The 27,490-nt window shown below is 40.0% G+C and overlaps 2 protein-coding genes across 4 annotated transcripts; both read left to right on the top strand.

The window, feature by feature from the left end:
• Positions 1 to 2,055: 2,055 nt before the first annotated feature.
• On the top strand, positions 2,056 to 15,917 carry LOC121369216 (protein shisa-4-like). Of its 2 annotated transcripts, none has more exons than XM_041494148.1 (5): positions 2,056 to 2,156; positions 4,350 to 4,423; positions 9,447 to 9,514; positions 12,081 to 12,232; positions 15,149 to 15,917. In XM_041494148.1, the coding sequence occupies exons 1-5, from the start codon at positions 2,090 to 2,092 to the stop codon at positions 15,370 to 15,372; spliced, it is 585 nt and encodes a 194-aa protein (XP_041350082.1). In that variant the 5' UTR covers positions 2,056 to 2,089; the 3' UTR covers positions 15,373 to 15,917. The 2 variants fall into 2 exon arrangements, with proteins under 2 accessions (XP_041350082.1, XP_041350081.1); XM_041494147.1 differs by lacking the exon at positions 2,056 to 2,156 and adding an exon at positions 2,984 to 3,112.
• Positions 15,918 to 18,883: 2,966 nt separating this feature from the next.
• LOC121366415 (extensin-like) lies at positions 18,884 to 26,158 on the top strand. Of its 2 annotated transcripts, none has more exons than XM_041490881.1 (4): positions 18,884 to 19,037; positions 23,421 to 23,520; positions 24,067 to 24,221; positions 25,013 to 26,158. In XM_041490881.1, the coding sequence occupies exons 1-4, from the start codon at positions 18,971 to 18,973 to the stop codon at positions 25,294 to 25,296; spliced, it is 606 nt and encodes a 201-aa protein (XP_041346815.1). In that variant the 5' UTR covers positions 18,884 to 18,970; the 3' UTR covers positions 25,297 to 26,158. The 2 variants fall into 2 exon arrangements, with proteins under 2 accessions (XP_041346815.1, XP_041346809.1); XM_041490875.1 differs by having other exon boundaries at positions 24,058 to 24,221.
• Positions 26,159 to 27,490: the final 1,332 nt, after the last annotated feature.

Genomic DNA, 27,490 nt, shown 5'->3' with positions numbered 1-27,490 from the left:
ATTTAACGACGCACTCAACACATTTTATTTACAGTTATATGGCGTCAGACACATGGTTAAGGACCACACAGATATTGAGAGAGAAAATCCGCTGTCGCCACTTCATGGGCTACTCTTTTCGATTAGCAGCAAGGGATCTTTTATATGCACCATCCCACAGAAAGGATAGTACATACCATGGCCTTTGTTACACCAGTTGTGGAGGACTGGCTGGAACGAGAAATAGCCCAATGGGTCCACCGACGGGGATCGATCTTAGACCAACCGCGCACCAAACGAACGCTTTACCACTAGGCTACGTCCCTCCCCGATATTTTAAAAAGAAACCTTTAACATAGAAGTTTTAAAAGCTCATTTTAAAAACAATGTGAACGCTCGTATTGCCAACCTGAGGTTTCCATTTGAAGCTGGAAGATGTGTAAATGTTTATGTGATGACAATGTAAGTGAAAATTTAAAGTTTGTTTTGTTTAACGACACTGCTAGATAAGAGCACATTGATATATCAATCATCGGCTATTGGATGTCAAACATTGGTAATTTTGACTTATAGTCTTAGGAAGGAAACCCGCTACATTTTTCCATTAGTAGCAATGGATCTTTTATATGCACCATCCCACAGGCAGGATAGTACATACCTTTGATATACCAGTCGTGGTGCACTGGCTGGAACGAGAAATAGCCCAAAAACTGGTGAAGCATATTACTGTTGCTATCTATTTCAGTGAACTTTGTCCAAAATGCAAGAATCATGTATATATCAAAGTATTATTTTGAAAAATCCAAATACTTATAAATACTAGTATCTTGAACTCTTTTTTTAAAGCATGACTATGATGTTACTAAATAATAACTGTACAGTTTGTTTGTTTAACCATATCACTAGAACACAGTAATTAATTAATCATCGGCTAGTGGTAAAAAAGTTAACGTTTGTTTTGTTTAACGACACCACTAGAGAACATTGATTTATTAATCATCGGCTATTGGATGTCAAACATATGGTCATTTTGACACAGTCATAGAGAGGAAACCTGCTACATTTTTCCATTAGTAGCAATGGATCTTTTGTATGCACCATCCCACAAACAGGATGGTGACAAGAGACATAGAGCACATACCACGCCTTTGATATACCAGTCGTGGTGCACTATCTAGAATGAGAAATAAGCCAATGGGGGATCGATCCAAGACCGACCGCGCATCAGGCGGGCACTTTACCACTGGGCTACGTCCAGCCTCGGCTAGTGGATGTCAAACATTAGGTGCCATAAGTTTAACATTTAGTCTTACCTCTCTACAGTTTTTCAGCAGCAGCAATGGATCTTTTATATGCACTTTCCTACAAACAGGACAGCACATACCACGGCCTTTGATATACCAGTCGTGCGGCACTGGTTGTAACGGGGGAAAACAATCAGAGAATATGTCTAACATATAGGTCATTTCTTCGAGAAACAAAGAGAGAGAGAGAGAGAGAGGGGGGGGGGAGGCGGAGGAGGGAGGAGGGGAGGGGAGGAGGGGGAGGGGAGGGGGAGGGGAGGGGAGGGGGAGGGGAGGGGAGGAGGGGGGCATGAGTTTGACAGAGAGACAGAGAGAGCAGAGCAGACAGAGGCAGACAGAGAGAGAAAAACACACACACACACACACACACACAGAGACACAGAGAGAGAGAGAGAGAGAGAGAGAGAGAGAGAGAGAGAGAGAGAGAGAGAGAGAGAGAAAGAGAAACACACACACACACACACACACACACACACACAGAGAGAGAGAGAGAGAGAGAGAGAGAGAGAGAGAGAGAGAGAGAGAGAGAGAGAGAGAGAGAGAGAGAGAGAGAGAGAGAGAGAGATATTGACCCTACTCGATAATGGCAAGGAAAGCGACTAGTCTACCGAGGTCGATCGATCCTGCAACCCATCGCACCTCAGGCAATTAAAATTAAAGAAGAGAAAAAGTCTCCCTATTAATGACGTCGCACTTGCGTCAAGTTACATGTGTACGTTTAGTGACGAGGCATGGTCGTATTTAATGCATGAGTGACGACACTATACCTTCACACTCAGATCTGGCTAGAACTAGCTAGTCACAAGATGGCCGTTTCGTGGTTGGATCGAGTGTATCTTGTTGGTTTACTGATATTGGTATTTTTGATTTCGGGTAAGTCTCGCCGAACATGATTATTACACTAATCATTACGATACATATCGTTACTATTATTCTCTCTCTCTCTCTTGGAAACAGCAATGGTTGTGTACTTGGAAACAGCAAGGACTGTCTGCTTGGAAACAGCAAGGAATGTGTTTCCAAGTACACAGCCCTTGATGTGTCCAGGTACACATCCCTTGCTGTTTCCAGGTACACATCCCTTGCTGTTTCCAAGCAGACAGTCCTTGCTGTTGCCAAGTACACAACCCTTGCTGTTTCCAAGTACACAGTCCTTGCTGTACTTCGAAACAGCAAGGGTTGTGTACTTGAAAACAGCAAGGGCTGTGTACTTCGAAACAGCAAGGGTTGTGTACTTGAAAACAGCTAGGGTTGTGTACTTCGAAACAGCAAGGGTTGTGTACTTGGAAACAGCAAGGGTTATGTACTTGAAAACAGCAAAAACTGTGTACTTGGAAACAGCAAAAACTGTGTACTTGGAAACAGCAAGGATTGTGTATTTGGAAACAGCAAGGTCTATGTATTTGGAAACAGCAAGGGCTGTGTACTGGGTTATCCTAATGTTTGTACTTTTTGTTCACGAACAAAAGCATTTACCTTTCTTCATATTAAATTTTATAATTATGGGCTACTAATGCCTAGATTTAGAACGATATTATTTCAAGCAAGTAGCCAAGGTTTAGACAGAAATAACATCCAGTGTATGAGAATCAAGTTACTTTAATTCTCAACTACGTCCATGCTAGTAAAACACCTTCCCTTGTGATATTAATGCCCTGCGCGCATGTCTACCCGAGACGCAATAATTACGTATGTGCAGCCTTTTGTAGTAAGTTATTCAAGTGTGCGACACGTAGATCTGAAATAGGTTAGCTTATACAAAATGGCAACCACGTACTTAGATCGGGTATATGTATTTGGTCTAATCTTACTGACGTTTTTTGTTTCTGGTAAGTGGTGTTTAATATGTTTTTTAATATAATTTGTAAACACACTGTATATTAAGGACACTATACTGGAATACTGGAGACAAATCTTTATTTTGAGGTTTATGTATTTTAGAGCAGCCTATCAAAACAAGGAAGTAAAAACTAACAGGCGGTGAAGGTGTTTAGTGTTTGGGATCGCCGTATTGGTCATTGTTTATATTAGTTGACACCCCCACCCCCACCCCCACCCCACCCCCACCCCCCGCCTTAAAATAAGGAAAAGGAAAAGTGTCATTAAAAAGTACTCTCCTAGTCCTGGTGTGCCATGACGGACCGCACATCAGGCGAGCGCTCTAACACTAGGCTATATCCTGCCCCAAACCAGGAAGTAATGACTGATAGTGGTGAAGGGTTATCTGATATTTTATTGTATTTAATGTTTCGGGATCGCCGTATCCGTCACTGTTCTTATGTTGACTTTTATATTAGCTGACACCCCCAGCCCACTCTTTAAAACAAGCAAAAGAAAAAGTGTAATTTTTCGTTAAAAAGTATACTTCTTGTCTACCTGGAGAAGACGCAATATACTCCCGCCCCCCTCCCCCCCCCCTCCAGCTAGTTTAGGAACGGCCCTGTATAGTGGTGTGGTGTAAGTTCTTTTAAAAAAAAAATTGCTATTACAAAACTAGAACACAAATATATATCCTAGAAAACTTCCCTGTTTTTTATGTTATAACTATTTACTTCTGACTAAAGTGTCTATCCTCCATGAATTTTTATTTGCTACACTGTAATTTATAAAGGGTTGCATTGCATAAAGGGTTGTAGAAAATAATGTATATTAAAAATGTTGTTAATTATACTCAAGCCACGTGAGTATAAAGCAAATGTAAATGTGGCAATTAGTTTTCATGGAATAAACTCGTAAAAAACCCAATACTCTCTCTCTCTCTCTGTCTGTCTCTGTCTGTCTGTCTGTCTGTCTCTCTCTCTGTGTCTGTCTCTCTGTCTCTGTCTGTCTGTCTCTCTGTCTCTGTCTCTCTCTCTCTGTCTGTCTCTGTCTGTCTGTCTGTCTCTCTCTCTCTCTCTCTCTCTCTCTCTCTCTCTCTCTCTCTCTCTCTCTCTCTCTCTCTCTCTCTCTCTCTCTCTCTCTCTCTCTCTCTCTCTCTCTCTCATACATACATACATACATGCATATATATATATATATAATGTCACCTGGCTATATACATTTGTTTTTGTTTATGTAACTGCGTAGGTGCAGACGCGATAACCTGTCGAAACTATTACCAGACATCCAGCTGGGAAGACTTCAATATTCCTACAACAGAGGTGAGGAAAAGTGAAGTATACCGAGGCCGGAAGCATGACACTATGGCTGAAGTTAATCTTTGGGGTGTATAGTTCATGATAATATAAGATGCCACTTTCTAAACTTGGTGCGAGCAAGATTGCGGCCGCTAGCCCATCATTAAAACTACAACACTTAGAAATGTGATCTTGGTGTCAAATCCCAAGTTTATGGAGTCACTAAGTTCATTAAAACTATTTGTAATATTGTCAGGTAATGAGTTTCTAAACAATTAAGATGGCTGATTAAAATGGAGATGGGGATTTTTTATATATAAAAGAAAATCTAAATATTTGTGTTAAAAGACACTTTTTATATTAAATATTAAGTTTTGATGGTTGATACGTTTAGTTAAGATGTTTTGAAGAACTGAAATAAAATATAACCCAAAAAGTTTTAATGTTTGCCTGCAATGATAAATAAAGAGGTGGGATATGATAAATGGTATCTAACGGCCACTCATGTATTGTTCTCCATTTATAACCTTGGGTGGCACATATACCCCTGAATCTGTTTTTTCAAAGCCAAATTTGGCAGGATTTCAAAATACACGCATTGATGTTGTGACGTCTCGTAATGTCATCAACCGGTAAAGCAGTCTTCATTTGGGGTAGTTACTAAATTTTTTAAAAAGATTTTGCAAGCACAGTTTTCTTACTGTCAATACCACATGGAAGATTGTTCAGTGAAGCTCATTGTTCATTTTCGTACAGGGACCAACAAATTTGGTTGTTGCCACATTTTCTTACAAAAACAATATCCCACGTATTTCCAAGTTTACGATCAGCTGTAACTGGTCAACATTCTTCATCATTATACTGACCGTTGTTGTGACCCTAGAAAGAGCTGTGTCTTAGCCAAATAATGATACTGTGTTGCTTATTCTTTAGCTGGTCATAAATATAGGATGCGCTGTTGTATATCAGGTAAGGCTGACATATTGTTCGTCCATACATATGATGAGATACATTAGTATATCCTTCACCCTGGTTCTATCACGCAAATCCCGCAAATGACTATACAGAGTATATGATGAAATGTATAAGTATCAGTCTGAATGACATGAAGACACTGTGTAACAGTGGTGAATAGGACAAGACAAGTAAAGATTATAATAGATGGCAGTAGTGATATCAATATATACAACCCATATTGAATGACACGAAGACACTGTGTAACAGTGGTGAATAGGACAAGACAAGTAAAGATTATAATAGATGGCAGTAGTGATATCAATATATACAACCCATATTGAATGACATGAAGACACTGTGTGTCAGTGGTGAATAGGACAAGACAAGTAAAGATGATAATAGATGGCAGTAGTGATATCAATATATACAACCCATATTGAATGACATGAAGACACTGTGTAACAGTGGTGAATAGGACAAGACAAGTAAAGATTATAATAGATGGCAGTAGTGATATCAATATATACAACCCATATTGAATGACATGAAGACACTGTGTGTCAGTGGTGAATAGGACAAGACAAGTAAAGATGATAATAGATGGCAGTAGTGATATCAATATATACAACCCATATTGAATGACATGAAGACACTGTGTGTCAGTGGTGAATAGGACAAGACAAGTAAAGATGATAATAGATGGCAGTAGTGATATCAATATATACAACCCATATTGAATGACATGAAGACACTGTGTGTCAGTGGTGAATAGGACAAGACAAGTAAAGATGATAATAGATGGCAGTAGTGATATCAATATATACAACCCATATTGAATGACATGAAGACACTGTGTGTCAGTGGTGAATAGGACAAGACAAGTAAAGATGATAATAGATGGCAGTAGTGATATCAATATATACAACCCATATTGAATGACATGAAGACACTGTGTAACAGTGGTGAATAGGACAAGACAAGTAAAGATTATAATAGATGGCAGTAGTGATATCAATATATACAACCCATATTGAATGACATGAAGACACTGTGTGTCAGTGGTGAATAGGACAAGACAAGTAAAGATGATAATAGATGGCAGTAGTGATATCAATATATACAACCCATATTGAATGACATGAAGACACTGTGTAACAGTGGTGAATAGGACAAGACAAGTAAAGATGACAATAGATGGCAGTAGTGATATCAATATATACAACCCATATTGAATGACATGAAGACACTGTGTGTCAGTGGTGAATAGGACAAGACAAGTAAAGATGATAATAGATGGCAGTAGTGATATCAATATATACAACCCATATTGAATGACATGAAGACACTGTGTGTCAGTGGTGAATAGGACAAGACAAGTAAAGATGATAATAGATGGCAGTAGTGATATCAATATATACAACCCATATTGAATGACATGAAGACACTGTGTGTCAGTGGTGAATAGGACAAGACAAGTAAAGATGATAATAGATGGCAGTAGTGATATCAATATATACAACCCATATTGAATGACATGAAGACACTGTGTAACAGTGGTGAATAGGACAAGACAAGTAAAGATTATAATAGATGGCAGTAGTGATATCAATATATACAACCCATATTGAATGACATGAAGACACTGTGTGTCAGTGGTGAATAGGACAAGACAAGTAAAGATGATAATAGATGGCAGTAGTGATATCAATATATACAACCCATATTGAATGACATGAAGACACTGTGTAACAGTGGTGAATAGGACAAGACAAGTAAAGATGACAATAGATGGCAGTAGTGATATCAATATATACAACCCATATTGAATGACATGAAGACACTGTGTGTCAGTGGTGAATAGGACAAGACAAGTAAAGATGATAATAGATGGCAGTAGTGATATCAATATATACAACCCATATTGAATGACATGAAGACACTGTGTAACAGTGGTGAATAGGACAAGACAAGTAAAGATGACAATAGATGGCAGTAGTGATATCAATATATACAACCCATATTGAATGACATGAAGACACTGTGTGTCAGTGGTGAATAGGACAAGACAAGTAAAGATGATAATAGATGGCAGTAGTGATATCAATATATACAACCCATATTGAATGACATGAAGACACTGTGTAACAGTGGTGAATAGGACAAGACAAGTAAAGATGACAATAGATGGCAGTAGTGATATCAATATATACAACCCATATTGAATGACATGAAGACACTGTGTCTCAGTGGTGAATAGGACAAGACAAGTAAAGATGACAATAGATGGCAGTAGTGATATCAATATATACAACCCATATTGAATGACACGAAGACACTGTATGTCAGTGGTGGTTAGGACAAGTAAAGATTATAATAGATGGCAGTAGTGATGTCAGTATATACAACCCATATTGAATGATACGAAGACACTGTATGTCAGGACAAGACAAGTAAAGATTATAATAGATGACAGTAGTGATGTCAGTATATACAACCCATATTGAATGATACGAAGACACTGTATGTCAGGACAAGACAAGTAAAGATTATAATAGATGGCAGTAGTGATGTCAGTATATACAACTCATATTGAATGACACGAAGACACTGTATGTCAGGACAAAACAAGTATAGATAGAGCTCACAATGTCACAGCTAGATTTTTGGAAAATGCTCGGTTTACAGCATAATGATCAAGAAAGTTGAACAATTTCAGTCGTTCCCAACCTAAAAAAAGAGAAAGAAATATTGTTTTAGGAATAAAAAATGGCAGCCACCAGATACAGCAACACTAACTGCACATGCCATGTTGAACAATCGTCAGTGTGACATTGCCAATAAGACGAGTGTGACATTGTCAATAAGAAGAGAGTGCTTGCAAAGAAAAGACCACTAACGGAAAATCGGTGGACCCATTGGGCTATTTATCGTTCTAGCGAGTGCTCCACAACTGGTGTATCAAAGGTCGTGGTATGTACTACTCTGTCTGTGGGATGGTGCATATAAAAGATCCCTTGCTGCTAATCGAAAAGAGTAGCCCATGAAGTGGCGACAGCGGGTTTCCTTTCTCAATATATGTGTGGTCCTTAACCATATGTCCGACGCCATATAACCGTAAACAAAATGTGTTGAGTGTGTCGTTAAATAAAACAGTTCTTTCCTTCCAACTGAAGACACCTACCAATGCAAACTGCACTGATACCTCTACTGGTTGATATAGCAACAAACCACCACGCCCAGGCATGAGGATTCCACGAAGTTTGATTTTGAGAAAATGTTTAATTGATGAAACAGGCTCTAGTTGCCTCAATTAATCTAGAATTGCTGAACATCCTAAGATCACATTTCTAACTGTTGTAGATATACAATTTTAAAGGGACTGTCCTGAGTTTGCAGCCATTGTAAGATGTTTGCGATAACACAGCCTTGTTGGTGACTACTATTTCATACTAAATACATTTTCTGGTTTAGAATACCAGTGTCTGTATATCGAGTGTGTTTGCGGTCGTATACTAATGTTTGTAACACTCAGTTTTTACTTTAATTCGTGATATATATTTTTTCGTACCTATTGGGAGGTAAAATCCGGTCTGGGCTACTACAAGCATTAGCACAACAACAAACACCTTGTAAATACAGACACTGATATTCTAAATATGATAATGTATTTAATTTGTATGTTACGTCATCAAAAAGGCTCTATTGGTCGGAATCGTTTTACAGTAGTTGTAAACTCAGGACTATCCCTTTAATTACAGGCTAACGGCCTTTTTGAAAAAGGGCCGCTATTTTTTTGGAACCAGTTTTAGAAAATGTCACACCCCATAGATTAATTTAAGCCATAGTCATACACTTCCGTACCCGGTTACCTCAAAATTAAGGCTTTTTCAGTCATTCCCAGGCCAGTCTGGTCGTTACACAATGCAATTCAGTTTCGAAATTCTCTCCCACCAGCCCACCCCCTCACCCATGCCTATACTAAGTTCCGCCCACCTCAAACTTAACCTCACCCTTTTGCCCAGGATGGACGCGCCTGAAACTGTAGTGGTATATGGGCACGTTAATAGAGTTCTGATTTGATCTTTTTCAGAAAGACAACATCGAGTGTTCATTCGGTTGCTGCGGGTCGTTTTATAAACGATACTGCTGTTCCATTCCGTGAGTCAGTCTTTCTATCTGTGTCTGCATGTCTCTGTCTGTCTGTCTGTCTTTCTTTTTGTCTGTCTCTCTGTCTGTCTGTCTGTCTGTCTGTTCTCTTTCTCTCTCTCTTCGTCCCTCTGTCTGCCTGTCTCTCTGTTTCCATATCTCTCTCTTTGTCTGTCTCTCTGCATGTCTGTCTGTCCGTCCTTCCGTCCGTCCGCCCCTTCCTCGCACAGTCTGCCCGTCTCTCTGTCCGTCTCTTTTGGTCTCTCTGTCTCTCTCTGTCCCTCTATCTCTCTGTCTTCCTCTGACTCTCTGTTCCTCTCTCTCTCTTAAATATGTATTTGCGTTTAAATGAAGTTTGTTTTGTTTAACGACACCACTTTGATTGATTTATTAATCATCGGCTATTGGATGTCAAACATTTGGTGATTTTGACAAATAGTGTTAGAGGAAACTCGCCACATTTTTCCATTAGTATATGCACCATCCCACAGACAGGATAGCACATACCACGGCTTTTGATATACTAGTCGTGGTGCACTGGCTGGGACAAGATATAGCCCAATGGGCCCACCGATGGGGATCGATCCTAGACCGACCGCGCATCAAGCGAACGCTTTACCACTGGGTTACGTCCCGTCCGCTTTTAATTGATATTTTGTTTCAAAATTCAAGTCGTTTTATTCACATAATATATATATTACCATACACCAAGCTGTTTTTCATTTAAGTATATTAGTAACATTACCCAGGGTGACCGGCCTCGGTGGCGTAGTGGTTAGGCCATCGGTCTACAGGCTGGTAGGTATTGGGTTCGAATCCCAGTCGAGGCATGGGATTTTGTATCCAGATACCGACTCCAAACCCTGAGTGAGTGCTCCGCAAGGCTCAATGGGTAGATGTAAACCACTTGTACCGACCAGTGATCCATAACTGGTTCAACAAAGGCCATGGTTTGTGCTATCCTGCCTGTGGGAAGCGCAAATACAAGATCCCTTGCTGCTAATCGGAACAAGCACCAAGGGATCTATTCACAGTTGTATGCAATGTCCCACAGGCAGAACAGTGCATACCACGACCTTTGCCTTACCAGTTGTGAAGAGGAGGAAAAAATACCCGAGTCCATAGAGCGCGATCGATACTGCGACTCATCGCAAATCATGCGAGCACTGTGCCACTGATTAAATGTCATTCCCCCACTGACGAACACGGACCTTTAAGTACAGAGTGACCGAGACCGGTGCAATCTCTATTACAATGTCCGTGACAGAACATTATATATATGATATACTGAACTCCAATTAAAACGCACGAGTAAACGTTTGTTTTATTTAACGACGCCATTAGAGCACATTGATTTTTTATCTTGTCATCGGCTATTGGACGTCAAACATATGGTCATTCTAACCTGTGTTTTTTTTAGAGGCAACCCGCTGTCGCCACATAGGCTACTTTTTTACGACAGGCAGCAAGGGATCTTTTATTTGCGCTTCCCACAGGCAGGATAGCACAAACCGTGGCCTTTGTTGAACCAGTTATGGATCACTGGTCGGTGCAAGCGGTTTACACCTACCCATTGAGCCTTAGGGTTTGGAGTCGGTATCTGGATTAAAAAACCCATGCCTCGACTGGGATCCGAACACAGTACATACCAGCATGTAGACCGATGGCCTAACCACGATGCCACCGAGGCCGGTACGCACGAGTAAGGCCCATAATACATCGAAGCTGGGTCTGGGTCTGAGTCTGGGTCTGAGTCTGGGTCTGGAGAGTTTGGCAAAGTCACCATGTCTGGTGTTTTTTGACCTTTGGGTCTGTAACTGTTACGTGTTATCAATAAAATTGACTGCGTTCAAATCACATCAACAATAATTACGATTATTTCACATTAATTAATATATATCTTTCCTGCTGTTTATTAAGAAAAATTAAAACAAAAAAGACTCGAACACTGCACAGCTGCCAGTCTGGTAGTGCGAAAATATTACGCGTGTTTTATGGCATCTGTTGCCAGATCTGTAGTTGACGCCAGCACAGACGCGACGTATTTTGTCACATTCGATTCAACGCGTTTCATTTTCGATTGGTACCATACTTGCCAGATCTAGATGCAGATCCGGTGTGTTTTAGGCCTAAGATATGTGGATGAAATAATGATACATTTAACTGACTTCCTTACACACCTATTGGTGAGAATGTCATTGTTAGTTTTGGTAACACATACTGTTAACACACATATGTGAACTACAAATTTAAAGACACATTAATTGCGCTGTCAAAAGTTCCGGTCACTTCGCACTTTGACCGAGCTGGACGTTACGCGTTTGATAGCGTCGTTTTGTTTTCACAGAGTATGGATCATCGTTATGTTTAGTTATTTAGTTCAGTGCTACCCAAAGGGTCTTATAGAGTGTTTTGTTTTCACAGAGTATGGATCATCTTCATGTTTAATTATTTAGTTCAGTGCTACCTAAAGCGTCTTATAGAGTGTTTTGTTTTCACAGAGTATGGACCATCTTCATGTTTAGTTATTTAGTTCAGTGCTACCTAAAGCGTCTTATAGAGTGTTTTGTTTTCACAGAATATGGATTATCTTGATTTCCGTCGTGGGAATCATATTCGTTATTTTTTTCATCATCACCTGCGTCTATTACTGCGTGAAACGACATGGTAGACCCGTCACCGTCCTTCAGACGAGAACCATTGCTGGCGTGCCCATTGTCTACCAGACAAGTAAGTGTGTGTTGCCCATTGTCTACCAGACAAGTAAGTGTGTGTTGTCCATTGTCTACCAGACAAGTAAGTGTGTGTTGTCCAATATCTACCAGACAAGTAAGTGTGTGTTGCCCATTGTCTACCAGACAAGTAAGTGTGTGTTGTCCGTTGTCTACCAGACAAGTAAGTATGTGTTGTCCAGTGTTTACCAGACGAGTAAGTGTGAGTTGTCCGTTGTCTACCAGACACGTAAGTGTGTGTTGTCCGTTGTCTACCAGACAAGTAAGTATGTGTTGTCCAGTGTTTACCAGACGAGTAAGTGTGTGTTGTCCGTTGTCTACCAGACAAGTAAGACTGTGTTGTCCAATATCTATCAGACAAGTACGTTTGTGTTGTCCTTTATCTACCAGACAAGTAAATATGTGTTGTCCATTGTCTACCAGACAAGTAAGTGTATGTTGTTTATTATCTACCAGACAAGTAAGTGTGTGGATTGCCCATTGTCTACCAGACAAGTAAGTGTGTGTTGTCCAATATCTACCAGACAAGTAAGTATGTGTTGCCCATTGTCTACCAGACAAGTAAGTGTGTGTTGTCCGTTGTCTACCAGACAAGTAAGTGTGTGTTGTCCGTTGTCTACCAGACAAGTAAGTGTGTGTTGCCCATTGTCTACCAGACAAGTAAGTGTGTGTTGTCCAATATCTACCAGACAAGTAAGTATGTGTTGCCCATTGTCTACCAGACAAGTAAGTGTGTGTTGTCCGTTGTCTACCAGACAAGTAAGTGTGTGTTGTCCGTTGTCTACCAGACAAGTAAGTGTGTGTTGCCCATTGTCTACCAGACAAGTAAGTGTGTGTTGTCCAATATCTACCAGACAAGTAAGTGTGTGTTGCCCATTGTCTACCAGACAAGTACGTGTGTGTTGTCCGTTGTCTACCAGACAAGTAAGTGTGTGTTGTCCATTATCTACCAGACAAGTAAATCTGTGTTGTCCATTGTCTTCCAGACAAGAAAGTGTATGTTGTTCATTGTCTACCACACAAGTAAGTGTGTGTGTTGTCCAATATCTGCCACAAAAGTATGTGCTGTCCAATATTTGCTAGAAACGTGTGTCTTGTCCAGTGTTTACCAGATAAATAAATGTGTGTTTTTCTATGTTTACCAGACAAGTTAGTATGTGTTGTCCCATGTCTACCAAACAAAGTATTTTTGTCTCACATTGTCTACTACTCGTCTCAGCCAGTGCACCACGACTGTGGTATGGTATGTACTGTCCTGTAGGGAAAATACATATAGGGAACATGTAGCGGGTTCCCCCTGATGACTACGTGTCAGAATTACCAAATTTTTGACATCCAGTAGCCGATGATTGGTGTTAAACAAAACAAACTAACAAACATTGTCTATTAGACAAGTAAATGTTTGTTGCGCTTTGTCTAGCAAAGTTCAAGTTCTTTATTGTTAACATTATAACAATGTAAACAATGATATACAGAATAGTGCCATCAGAAATTAGCCCATTTAAATATGAATAAGAATAAAATAAATAGAAAAATGATAGATTAAATTATGATCTCTAATTATATTTGCTTGTAGTATTAGCTAAGGTTATTTATCTCGAACGTTTCCAGTTGTATTAGTTTGAAAGCACTGAGGTGTATGGTCTCCACGAGTACACGAGTACCCGAGTACTCGGACACAGGCCGAGTCTAGCAAAACTCGAGTCCGTTCACAGGACTCGAGTACCCGTGCAAGGAAGAGCACTCTCATTTAATTCTATTTTTACTTCACTTTGCCATATGCTTGCCGCCGGAAAAGAAAGAAAGAAATGTTTTATTTAACGACGCACTCAACACATTTTATTTACGGTTATATGGCGTCAGACATATGGTTAAGGACCACACAGATTTTGAGAGGAAACCCGCTGTCGCCATTACATGGGCTACTCTTCCGATTGGCAGCAAGGGATCTTTTATTTGCGCTTCCCACAGGCAGGATAGCACAAACCATGGCCTTTGTTGAACCAGTTATGGATCACTGGTCGGTGCAAGTGGTTTACACCTACCCATTGAGCCTTGCGGAGCACTCACTCAGGGTTTGGAGTCGGTATCTGGATTAAAAATCCCATGCCTCGACTGGGATCCGAACCCAGTACCTACCAGACTGTAGACCGATGGCCTGCCACGACGCCACCGAGGCCGGTCGCTTGCCGCCGGTTACATGATAGGGATATGAGACATGAAGGGAAAACAAAAGTGTGTAAAATGCAATACAATGATATTATTTGGCATCCATGTTTAGCGCTGGAATTATTAGCTAAGGTTATTTATCTCGAACGTTTCCAGTTTATTAGTTTGAAAGCACTGAGGTGTATGGTCCCCACGAGTACACGAGTACTCGAGTACTCGGACACAGGCCTAGTCTAGCAAAACTCGAGTCCGTTCACAGGACTCGAGTACCCGTGCAAGGAAGAGCACTCTCATTTAATTCTATTTTTACTTCACTTTGCCATATGCTGGCCGCCGGTTACATGATAGGGCTATGGGACATGAAGGGAAAACAAGTGTGTAAAATGCAATACAATGATATTATTTGGCATCCATGTTTAGCGCTGGAATTAAGATGCATAATGCTATTTGTTTGGTCTTTTTTTAATTACTTTTTAAAATGACATTCAGTGTACGATGGGGTTATATTAAGGTAATTGCAACTCTCGATTGGTGGATTCCACCATCCCCCACCCCCAAATTAAACCACTTTGGATATGTCCCTACTTTATAATACAAGTAAGTATGTATTGCTTACATAAGTACATGTTTATTGTTCAGTTTAACTTGCAGGTTAACGAGAGGCGTTTTCAGTGTTTACAATACCGGTGTACGTATGTGTTGTTAATATTATTCAAGTTATGTTAATTACTTTTCTTTTATCAAGATACCGACTCATGTACAATTGGCGTTCCACCGTCAGCGATGTGGACTCCTCCGCCAGCTCATGGAGCCTATCCAGGTGCACCGTCACCAGCCTATCCAGGTGCACCGTCACCAGCCTATCCAGGCGCACCGCCACCAGCCTATCCAGGCGCACCGCCACAAGGTTATGACAACGTACCTCCACAAGGTTATGGCAACGTATCGCCACCAACCAATGCTAAATAACCACCACCAGGCTGTCGAGGCGCACCGCCACGGACCAGTGTAGATATATCACCACCGACGTCTACGGACTGATAACGTCCGACATATGATTACGCTTGTAAATATTTATCTGGACAGTGCCATAGGTAAAATGATAATTAGGATGGTTGCCGCCATCACTAGTATTCAAACTCCAGTACCAAATAGTGTACAGTTATTTTCCTAACCCTGAAGCTCAACGAACTTCATGTATAAACGACACCAATATGAAATTAACTTGCTAATTTTTCTCTGAGAGAGGAGAGAGATTGGCAAAAGGGGATTAATTCGCATCAATAAGCTACCCACAGCCGCGGTACGAGTTATGGTCCGTTTGCGTCAGTTACTATTTATCCCAATAAATTTGATGGTAGTTTGCTAAGAAACATTTTTACTGACATGATAATTTCTTCTTCTTTTTTCTTGTTGTTGTTGTTCTTCTTCTTCTTGCTTCTTCTTCTTATTATTTTTTAATGTGTAAAATAAATTGTGTGACTTATAAAATGTGAAATAAATATTTCATCTATTGTGTTTGTTGATTTGTTTTGATTGTCAGTGAGTGCTTTGTTTTGTCTCTACTATGTTTATGTACGAGTAGTTGTTTCGATCTTCACAATTGTTCATAGCGGTTTTTTCATCTTTAGAAGGTGCAAGATTAAGGATCCGAGGGGTACAATCTTGGCAGCATTGAGCATTTTTGAAATATTTAACGTTGCTGCCAAAACACACAACAGTACTGGCAATATCTAGGGTATTTTATCACTAATGACAAAAAACAACTGTCTATGACGGTGTCAAGGGATTCATTTTGAACTACCCCAACCTAATTTAAATCCAAGATGGCCGCCAATATGGCACCCAAAACAAGGAAAGTGCAATTCGTCGCATTTTACTTCAACTAAGCAAGATGTTGATTTTATTGATTGTGTTATCTGTGCCAAGGGATTCATAAATAACAACATGTTTCTAACTGATATTTAATTCCGAACCAACCATATCATTGGTTTATCAATTAATAGAAATAGTGGGTTTTAACAGCTCAATAGGTCACTACACCGACTAAAACAAAACAGTAACCCCTGAACAATTATCATACTGTCAATAATATGCATACACAATTTACATAGATACTTTTAAACAGACTAACTACTCATGACACTTTTACACCTGACAGATTTGGTCACAATAAGCATTCAGACTCCCTTCTTGGTAGAAGGGGTGGGGGTAGGGGTTTGCAGGCTGACTTTTATTGCCCGAATGAAACGAAAATATCCGAATGTGGAAAACAACGTATATTTATATTCGCATTACTATCAGGCCAGCTCATGTTGCCCGAACGTGGCCATTGCCCCCTCCCCAAACCCCTTTCCCCAACTCGTCTCTTATGCTTATGGTGGTCAAAACTGCCATACGGCAGTCAATGATAATTAATTTCAAGTGGCGTACAGTTATTTTTCTAACCCTGTATCTCAACGAACTTCATGGTAGTGACCACTATGAAATTAGCTTGCTTTTCTTTCGAAAATAAATGACTGCCGAAAGAGAGAGAGAGAGAGAGAGAGAGAGAGAGAGAGAGAGAGAGAGAGAGAGAGAGAGAGAGAGAATTAGTTTATGTCAGTTACTATTTATACTATTGAATATGAAGGAATATGAAGGGAAAAAACAACAAAAAATACATTATCTTTACTGAAATGATAAAATATTATTTTTAAAACTTATTACTATTATTATTATTATTGTTATTATTATTATTATTATTATTATATCATTTTAAAAAAAATTTACTTTTTTTTAATCGTGTCAATTTTATGAAATGTGAAATGAATTATTTGAACCATTGTCTTTGAGGATAGTAAAATGTGTACTAGGCCGTTGCAGTTGTTATTTCGACAGGTGTTGACCTTTCAAAGTTATTTAAATCTAGGTACTAAACTCGTATGACAGTTGAATTTGTTCACCTTACACACGAGGGGTGGGGCAGGGGTGTTTTTCCCACTCAGTCGGTTGCTTGAGGTGCTTGCGTCGCAGGATCGAATTATCTCAATGGATCCATTCAGCTGTTTGGGCTTTTTCTCGTTCCAATCAGTGCACCACAACTGGTCGAGGCCGTGGTATGTGATTTCCTGTCTGTGGGAAAATGTATATAAAAGATCTCTTGCTTCATTAAGAAAAATGTAGATGGTTTCCTCTGATAACCAAGTGTTTGACATCTAACAGCCGATTATTAATAAATCAATGTGCTCTAGAGGTGTCATTAAACAAAACAAAGTTTAACTTTGAATTTCAAATATTTGGTAATGCTGACATGCTTTAAAGGCCAGGGACGAATTCAAAATTTTATAATGGGGGTGGAGTGGTCAAAACGCAATGTGGGTGTTTTGAAGGTAAATGAGCTGAGATTTCTTTAAATAAAAATGCTCAGAGACACGTTTTTAGGGCAGTTTAGTCTTGTATCGTGTGGATAATCATTAAACAGGGCCCTTCAAACGGGCGAGATGTTTATGTGTCACAGACTAGAGTGACCAACCCCCCCCCCCCCCCCCGCCCCCGGATGCCCGATTGAAGCTTATAATCATGTTAAAAATTTCAAATGCAGATGATACTACATCATGTTCACATCACTACAAAATATGAAGATGTTCCATAAAAATATCTTCTTTTAAGTGTGATATGTTGAACAAAAATAGATTCAACAGATTGATAACTGAACAGAGGGGTACTACTATTAGTATTTCTTTCTTAAGCCAACTTTTTATTCACCTGTGTGATTAAGGTAGTTTTTACATTATGAACGGGTGAAAATATTCTTATAATACTTGCTTAAAGGGACTGACCCTAGTTTCAACCCGTAAATATTAACACTAAGTTTAGTTAATCTACAAACCTGTAACACATTTGGATAAAGTTACAATTGAGAGAAACATGAGTCTGTGACTTTGAAATGATAAAATACCCTCTAAAATAGACTAAAACTCGACTCCATAACTGTTACTTTTCAGACGCACGTGCATTTTTAAAAATATGAGAAATGCATTTTGTGATATTGAAAACACCAGGATGACCAAAAACACTTCGAATGTATAGAAATTGATAATCTAAACCATAAAAGCTAAGTAAAGTATGATTTAAGTTATCAAAAATTACTCTAATAGTAAAAAATATGCGTTAGTGTTTAAAAACTAGGGTATGTCCTTTTAAAGGTTACTGCTTTATGCGACTTTGTTACACAACAGATTCATATTAATTTTATTACATTATGAGTAATAATTACATGATGGGGACAATTATATAACATTATAGGGAAAGTTATGAAATAACGGGCAAATAATTACCTTAAGAGTTCATCTTTATTACTTCGTGAAAACGAGTTTATTAAAGTATAAGCGAAGTTTTTATATCCATAACAAGCGTATATAGGTATGATTCAGGATGTAAAAAAAGAAAAAAGAAAAATACCCGATGTCTCCTTGTGTCAGGTTCCTAATACGTATTGTTATATTTGTTCTCGTGACGTGCTGGTATTTAATGCTTCAGTGAAGCCACCACCTCAACACACCCGATCTGGGTTAGCCAAAACAAGATGGCGATTTCGTATTTAGATCAAGCGTATATTCTCGGTTTGGGAATACTGGCTTTCTTGATTTCGGGTGAGTGTCACCGTACACGAAGTTTTGTTTTAGTAACCCCGTGTACTACGATAAAAGTGTTTTATATTTTTATCTTTGTACAAACGTACAAACTAATAAGTACAAACTAACGCAACGAGGAAGTAAGGAATCGAAAGTCGATTTTCTTTTTGATGAACTACTATTATTATGTATTATAAACGTGTACAGTAGTGTAGTGTTAAAGAATATGTGGACTATTTTACGTTAACTCGATATCATGTTAATCTATATCTGACGGTTAATACTACAGTCACATATTCACCGGGCCTCGTACGAATGTTTCTACAAGCGGCGGATTTCTAAGATTTCGGGAAATCGGGGGTATCGCAGAGGTCTGCGGCATCCGTGTGTAGCAGTCACATATTCGACGGCGTCCGCGCGGGAAGTATATAAAGAGAGACCTTCGCAAAAGTTAACGAGCTACTCTCGACTCACTAAAATTCCAAACTTATACGTAGCTCCCTTGCTTTATATTTCTGATCGACCGTTCAAAATTGCGCCCAATCTCCTTCAATCAAAATTGCGCAACCTTTTCCCTTTGGCACATTTTTGTCATGAATGCTAAATTCAAAAATCAATAGCACCACCATACCTCCCCGCCTGCTACCGGATTCGACCGGGCAGCTGGCACTCTCTTGTGGCAGTTAGCGCAGGCGGTCCCTTCTACCCTCCCCCCCCCCCCCCCCCCTTTCCTGTCCTGGACATGGGAGCCGGCCGAGGCCGGCGCTCGTGCCCATGACAGGCGTGTGCTACAACAGCTTGCTCTGAATGTACACGTTAACAATTGGTCAACTGGTCAAAAGTTGTACACAGATCGACAAGGGAATCTTGGACGCCGCGCGGTAGTTGGACGGGAGTCGGATGGGAGCCGTGAGATACCCGTACGATTTTTACACATCGTACGAGGCTCGTGAGGGACTCGCACGGACATCGTAAGATACTCGTACGATGATCTTGGAAATCGCACGGGTGCCGTACGATTTGAGGGGCCCGAAATTCTGTCCCAAAATCGTACGGCATCCATACGAATGTTGCGAGGGCCGTACTGGGCCCGTGCGATGTCCGTGCGATGTTGTCTACGATGTGCCTACGGGCTTTGGGAATTGGGAACTTTTAACTTATTGATCTACTACGGAGTAAACCCAATTGTAAAATGAATTAGTTGTACCATGTGAACAAATTACTAGGTGAATTTTTTTTTTCTTATGTATGGGAAGCTCAGTATGTCACAAATGAAAATGCTTTCCTATATCAATTTAAACAAGGTCTTCAAGACAACTTTATACAAAACACTGCTGTATTTAATAATTCATCAAAATGTATACTATACAAACATATCACGGATATCTTTCAGTTTCAGCTATATTTACAGAAACCCATTTTAGCCAAATATAGATGTATTCTAAATAAATATCGAACGCACTCTCAACCGGAAGATATTCTGGCCTGGACAGAAATGATCGCATATGTTCATTATGTAATATAAGAGAGCTAGAGGGTGAATTCCACTTCATACTCGTTTGTCCATTGTTTATTGAATTGCGTGTGAAATACATCAAGAAATATTATTACATTAACCCTTTAGTTTTCAAACTTATCCAATTATTACGCAACCCTAGCGTCAAAGTTATTAACAACATCTGTAAATTTCTTAATGCTGCTACAGCTAAGCGTAGAACTTTACTGTAACTATACTCTACTGTGTCCCCCACTAGAATCAATCGTCCTATACATATATATCTACATGTATGTACAAAAAGTATTTACTACTATGTCTTATAATTATAGTACTGTATTGTAGTTACCGTTATTGTTTTAATATTTACCACCTTGCCCAAATCTTGTTTATGTTTCCAGTATAAATGTGTATTATTTTGTTCTTATGTGCCGTAAGGCATACGGAAAATAAATGAATTGAATTGAATTGAATTGAACTCTGCGGTAAAAGCTTCCGATGCGCCCTACTGCGAGGAAAGAACGCCAAGGCGCCGATAGGATAGCCACGGCACCCTTGCGACCGCCGTGAGATTTTGTTAATTTTTCCGCGAAATTTGGGCCCGTGCGGGCGCCTTATCACAAATCGGTGGATATGTGACTGTAGCAATAGTCATTATAGGGGTAGAGAATGAGGGTATAACTGTGTCAAAATAGATGTTTCGTTTTTTATAATAAGTATACAGCTTAGTTGACCCATTGTTTTTTCTCTCGTTCCAACCAGTGTCCTACGTCTATTATATCAACGGCTGTGGTATGTGCTGTCCTGTCTATAGGAAAGTACATATAAAAGAAAATATCGGTTGATGCTTTTCTGTAGGTGTAGCCTATATGCCGATAACGGGTTTCTTCTCTTTATTTTTTTTCAAAACCCCATGTTACACAACTAACAGGTGTAATTTCAAATGTACTGGGAGTTGTGAAGCAAACGTTTATCCTTTTCTTTATGTTTCTGTGATAGCATTTTCAGATTAAACACAACAAGATATTTCTAATGTTTCTTTGAAATAAAGATTTTGAACTACGGTTATTGGTGTTTAATATATTGTTATGTTGACACTTGGTCGACAGACAGACAGACACCAAGAGACAGACAAACAGAGATACAGACAAACAGAGATAGACAGAGACAGGCTGAGAGACAGAGAGACAGACAGAGAGACAGACTGAGAGACAGAGAGACAGGCGGACAGAAAAATAGAGAGATGGATAGATGAATGGATAGATAGATGGACGAATGGATGGTGGGAAGAAGGCAGGGAGGAGGAATGAGAGAGAGAGAGAGACAGAGAGAGAGAGAGAGAGAGAGAGGGGGGGGGGAGGGGAGGGGGGAGAGAGAGAGAGAGAGACGGTTTCTTCTTTCACACGAAACCAAACTAACACGTAATAGTGGCTTGAGATATAGTGTTTCTGTGTTATGGTGTGTTCTAGAAGACAATTTTCTATTTTAGCTAAGTCATTCTAAAGTTGTTTACAATAAGCGAAGGTTTCGTAAAGCTTCACATAGTTTTTATTGTATAGGATTTAATATAAGCGAGAAAATAAGTTTTGTGTTGGACATTCATAGGCCATTTAACAGCTTGTTGCTTCGGTGACTAACAATAACGCATTTCACTGAGCAAGAAAAAAACTGATGAAATACAACATGAAACATTAATTCATCTTTCTCATCTATCACCCTCTGTCTATCATTCTCATTATCTTAATATAAAAACCTTTACAATTTCTGTCTCTATGTGTGTGTGTGTGTGTGTGTGTGTGTGTGTGTGTCTCTCTCTCTCTCTCTCTCTCTCTCTCTCTCTCTCTCTCTCTCTCTCTCTCTCTCTCTCTCTCTCTCTCTCTCTCTCTCTCTCTCTCTCTCTCTCTCTCTCTCTCTCTCTCTCTCTCTCTCTCTCTCTCTCCCCGACCAATAAACAAAGGAACAAACAAACAAAAACAAACCAAAGAAAAAAAACACCCTTGAGTTTGTTAAAATTGTAGGCGAGTTCTGCGTTAATAAAGTATGTTTTATCTTTGGGCCTTAAACACGGTGAAAATTCGTGATACATCCAAGAAAGAAAAGAAATGCTTGATTAAATTATATTTTAGTGTGTCGGGAGGTAGACAAATGCTTCCATGCATAACGTTTTATAGTTTATTTTTTATTGAATATAGGGCGAAATGTTGCGCAGTGATAAAGCGTTCGCTGATGCGATGTCGGTCTAGGATCGATGCCCGTCGGTGGTCCCATTGAGCTATTTCTCGTTCCAGCCAGTGGACCACGACTGGTATATCAAAGGCCGTGGTATGTGTTATCCTGTCTGTGGATGGTGCATATAAAAAATCCCTTTATACTAATTGGAAACATGTACCGGGTTTCCTCTCTACGACTGTCAAAATGACCATACGTTTGACCTCCAATAGCTAATGATTAATAAATGGTGGTATCGTTAAACAAAACAAAGAAATAAACTAAAGGCTAACTCTCAACTCTGCGCGTTACGTAACATGACATATACTCGGTATGCACGTTTCTCTTCTGCTAACACTTGCTATCATAAGCAAAAGTGTGTTTGTTTTGTTTAACGACACCACTAGAGCACATTGATTTAATAATCATCGGCTATTGAATGTCAAACATTGTGAAATTGTGACACATAATCTCATAGAAAACCCTCTGTAGCACACACCACGGCCTTTTATGTACCAGTCGTTGTACACTGTCTGGAACGAGAAATAGCCCAATGGGCCAACCGACGGGTGTCGATCCCAAACCGACCGCGCATCATGCGAGCGCTTTACCACTGGGCTACGTCCACCTCACCTACTCGCCTTTAGAGAAATGGTTCTTTCCTCTCTGTTTATGATTGTTATTGACGTTCTGTGCAGGTCTTGACGCGAGGTACTGTTCAACCTACAGCTACGACTACATCGAATGTCCGTACGGCTGTTGCGGAACGTCCTACAACCGATACTGCTGCAGCTATTCGTGAGTGTCACTTTTTAGTCCATATCATCCTTGACAATCACTAGAGTAGAGGGTTTTTTGGGGCTTTTTGTTGTTTAGTTTTGTTGGGGGTTTTTTAGCAATTTTTGTATTGGTTTCCATCAGTTCATTAAAATAAATATATGCAGCTGTTCTCCAGTCATCGCATGTCCAGATGACCTTTCATTCAACAATCAAGACATCGCTGTCATACAGCTGGTGTAAGTCACTTGAACACGATTTTTTTAGATCCAATGCTGTGGATTTGGTTTCACTGAAATGACACTACCTTACTAAGTGACCTGTCCCCCACTAGGCTATGACACACGCTGAATGTTATTGTGACCTGTCCCCCACTAGGCTAGGACACACGCTGAGTGTTATTGTGACCTGTCCCTCACTAGGCTAGGATACACGCTGAGTGTTATTGTGACCTGTCCCCCACTAGGCTATGATACACGCTGAGTGTTATTGTGACCTGTCCCCCACTAGGCTATGATACACGCTGAGTGTTATTCTGTGAGTGTTATTCTGTGGTGGTCGTTTCAGCTGGGGGTCGTCTGTTGGTTACTCTGTGGGAGGCATTCTCTTCGTCTTGTTCACCGTCCTACTGTGCTGTTGTATTCGACGAAGACGGCTCGCCAATTCCAGAACAGTCATCCAGACAACAGGTCCCAATGGCGTGCCCTTTGTCTACCAAACAAGTAAGTGTTTCTCACCCTTTGTCTACCAAACAAGTAAGTGTTTGTCGCCCTTTGTCTACCAAACAAGTAAGTGTTTGTCGCCCTTTGTCTACCAAACAAGTAAGTTTGTGCCGCCCTTTGTCTACCAAACAGATACGTGTCAGTCGCCCTTTGTCTACCAAAAAAATAAGTTTGTGTCACCCTTTTTCTACCAAACAGGTAGGTGTTATCGCCCATTGTCTACCAAACATGTACGTGTTTAGCGCCCTTTATCTACCAAACAAGTTTTGTTTTGAGATATTTTATTGATCAAAAAAGAATCAAAAGGATTGCACAACAGGCAGAACCTATATAAGTAGGTATTATCGCCCTTTGTCTACCAAACAAGTACGTGTTTGGCGCCCTTTATCTACCAAATAAGTGTTTTTCGCCCTTTGTCTACCAGACAAGTAAGTGTTTGTTGCCCGTTGTCTACCAAACAAGTGTTTGATCCCCTTTCTCTTCCAAACTAGTTTCTCTATCAATGTATGTTGATCAGTGCCTACCAGAGAAGTATATCTCTATTGTTCACTGTTGGTCATACACGTTCCAATTTGTATTTCAAACAAGGAACTGTTCGTTCTTCGTTGTCTGCCAAGTAAGGAAGTGCTAGCTGTCCATGCTGTGTCTACCAAAAAGTAATTGTTGTCCATTGTCTACTTTACATATGTATCTTGTCCATTGTCTGATACACTTTCTGTTTACTGCTACACTCTATCATTCGTAAGCTATATTTTTAGTATCAACTTTACACATTTTTCTCTTTTGTTTAGGTAGCAATGGATATGCAATACCCAATGCCCCGCCACAGCCGTACCCCCCACCAGGTATTCTGGGATACCCTTCGCCTGCCGTCGCAGGCTCAATGCCACCATCTTACATAGGCTCACCGCCGCCAGCCTTTCCAGGTCAACCACAAGCCTTTGCAGGTCAACCTCCAGCTTTTACAGCTCCACCTCCAGCCTTTGCAGCTCCACCTCCAGCTTATTCTGAGGTTGTATCCAAGACTGACGCCAGCAACCCGCCAGCCTATGACAACACTGGATTTAACCACTGAAATCCAGCCTCACGCCTCGAGCTGAGCCAAACAAACCTGTGGTGATTGACATTGCAGTGTTCCAGATAGCGTCATACGAAAAACTGTACATAGTTACTAACAAAGAGAACAGCTAGTAATACATAATGTTCCTAATCCCGAAGACCCTAGTGGATATCAGACAAAACAAATCTCGCTATCCACGTCAAATGAACTAGTGTTAAAGTCGCAGAACCTGCTTTCAACTATGAAACTGTACATTGAGATTGGTTAATCTACAAACCTGTAACACATTTGGATAAAGTTGCAAGAGGGTAAAACATGCAAATTTGACGCTGAAACCTGGAAATATCCCTAAAAATGGACTAAACCTCTTCTAAATAATCGTTAATGCTCAGAGATACGTGCGTTTAAAAAAAATACAAAAAATGCATTTTGTAGTATTAGAAACACTAGGATGACCAAAAGCACTTTGTATGTACGGAAATGGATAATCTAAACGACAAAATCTATGTAATGTCTCTTTCAATTATTAAAAAACCCGCATATTAATCATTTAAAAAAATCGTTGCAGTGTTTAAAAACTAGGGTCTGTCATTTTAAAGGAAAGAGATGTATCATTATATTCCATGTAATCGCATCCATTTTAATCAGCCTGATAGTAGCGCCAACTTCTTATGGTTATTAATAAGAGAAAATAATTCCTACATAAGAAAGACCCCCCCCCCCCACCCCCCCCCCCCCCCCCCCCCCCCCCCCGTATTTGCCTAATTATACCTTTACAGTTGTAAACGTTTAACATGTGTTCACGTGTTTGTTGTTATAATTATTGTTGGGTTCAATGATGGATACATTTATTGGCAAATGAATTCTTCTTCTTCTTCTTCTTCTTCTTCTTCTTCGTTTTCTTCTAGTAATACTATTATTACTAATACTATTATTAGTAGTATTACTGCTACTACTACTACTACTACTACTACTACTACTACTAATACTGCTGCTGCTGTTGCTGCTGCTGCTGCTGCTACTACTACTACTACTACTACTACTACTACTACTACTACTACTACTACTACTACTACTACCACTACCACTACCACTGACACCACCAACAACAACAACAACACCAAAACCACCACTACTACTACTACTATTACTACTACTATTACTACTACTACTACTACTGCTGCTGCTGTTGCTGCTGTTGCTGCTGCTGCTACTACTACTACTACTACTACTACTACTACTACTACTACTACTACTACTACCACTACCACTACCACTACCACTGACACCACCACCACCAACAACAACAACAACACCAAAACCACCACCACTACTACTACTATTACTACTACTACTACTACTACTACTACTACTACGTCTCTTCTTCTTCTATGAGTACAAATAGGTTATACCCTCTGAAGTATTTAAATAAACCATTGATTTTTTAGTTACTTGTATTTTTATCAGTAAATGATAATAACTATGCATGTGGTATGCCGCCCCTTATAAATACAACGGCAAAATAAAGTGGTAATTCTGTTTGGGTGGGTGGGTGGATAACTCCTAATGTTTGTGGTAAATTGTATTGTTAAATAGCATACAAAAGCGAATGGTGGTGTGCAACCAAACGTGTCTTGCCACTTATTTGTTTCTGTTTCTCATGGTTATCCAATTGTGGTTCAAGCACGATGTCCTGGGCAAACACCTCAGCTATCTGGGCTGTCTGGACGGAAAATCAGTGGTTAGTTATCAGTGATTGGTGAGAGAGAAGTCGGTGTAGTTGCCTTATTCCTACCCACTGAGTCTTTAAACTCGTTCTGGGTGGAAGCCAGTATCGGGAGGCGAACTCAGTACCTAACAGCCTTACGTCCGATGGCTTAACCACCGAGACCGGATGCTGCTAATCAGTAGATCACGTGACAGCAGCAACTGTCTTCTACTACTAAAAACACGCCGCCGTACCCCCGGCTTAATTTCATTTAACTTATTTTCGTGCTTATATCCAATTAAGGTTCAAGCACGTTGTCCTGGACACACACCTCAGCTGTCTGGGCTGTCTGTCCAGGACAGTGGGTTAGTTGTTAATTGTTTAAGGCACTAGGTGACATGTTATTGGTGTGGTGGAGGGTCACCCACATTAGGAGGGGGCACCAGCATTGCTTATGAATATGTTGTAGAGCTGCAGGCAAATATAAAATGTGTTGAGAAA

Source organism: Gigantopelta aegis, chromosome 3, assembly GCF_016097555.1.
Source record: "Gigantopelta aegis isolate Gae_Host chromosome 3, Gae_host_genome, whole genome shotgun sequence".
Classification (NCBI taxonomy): Eukaryota; Metazoa; Mollusca; class Gastropoda; order Neomphalida; family Peltospiridae; genus Gigantopelta; species Gigantopelta aegis.
This window is presented reverse-complemented; position numbering and strand designations above follow the sequence as displayed.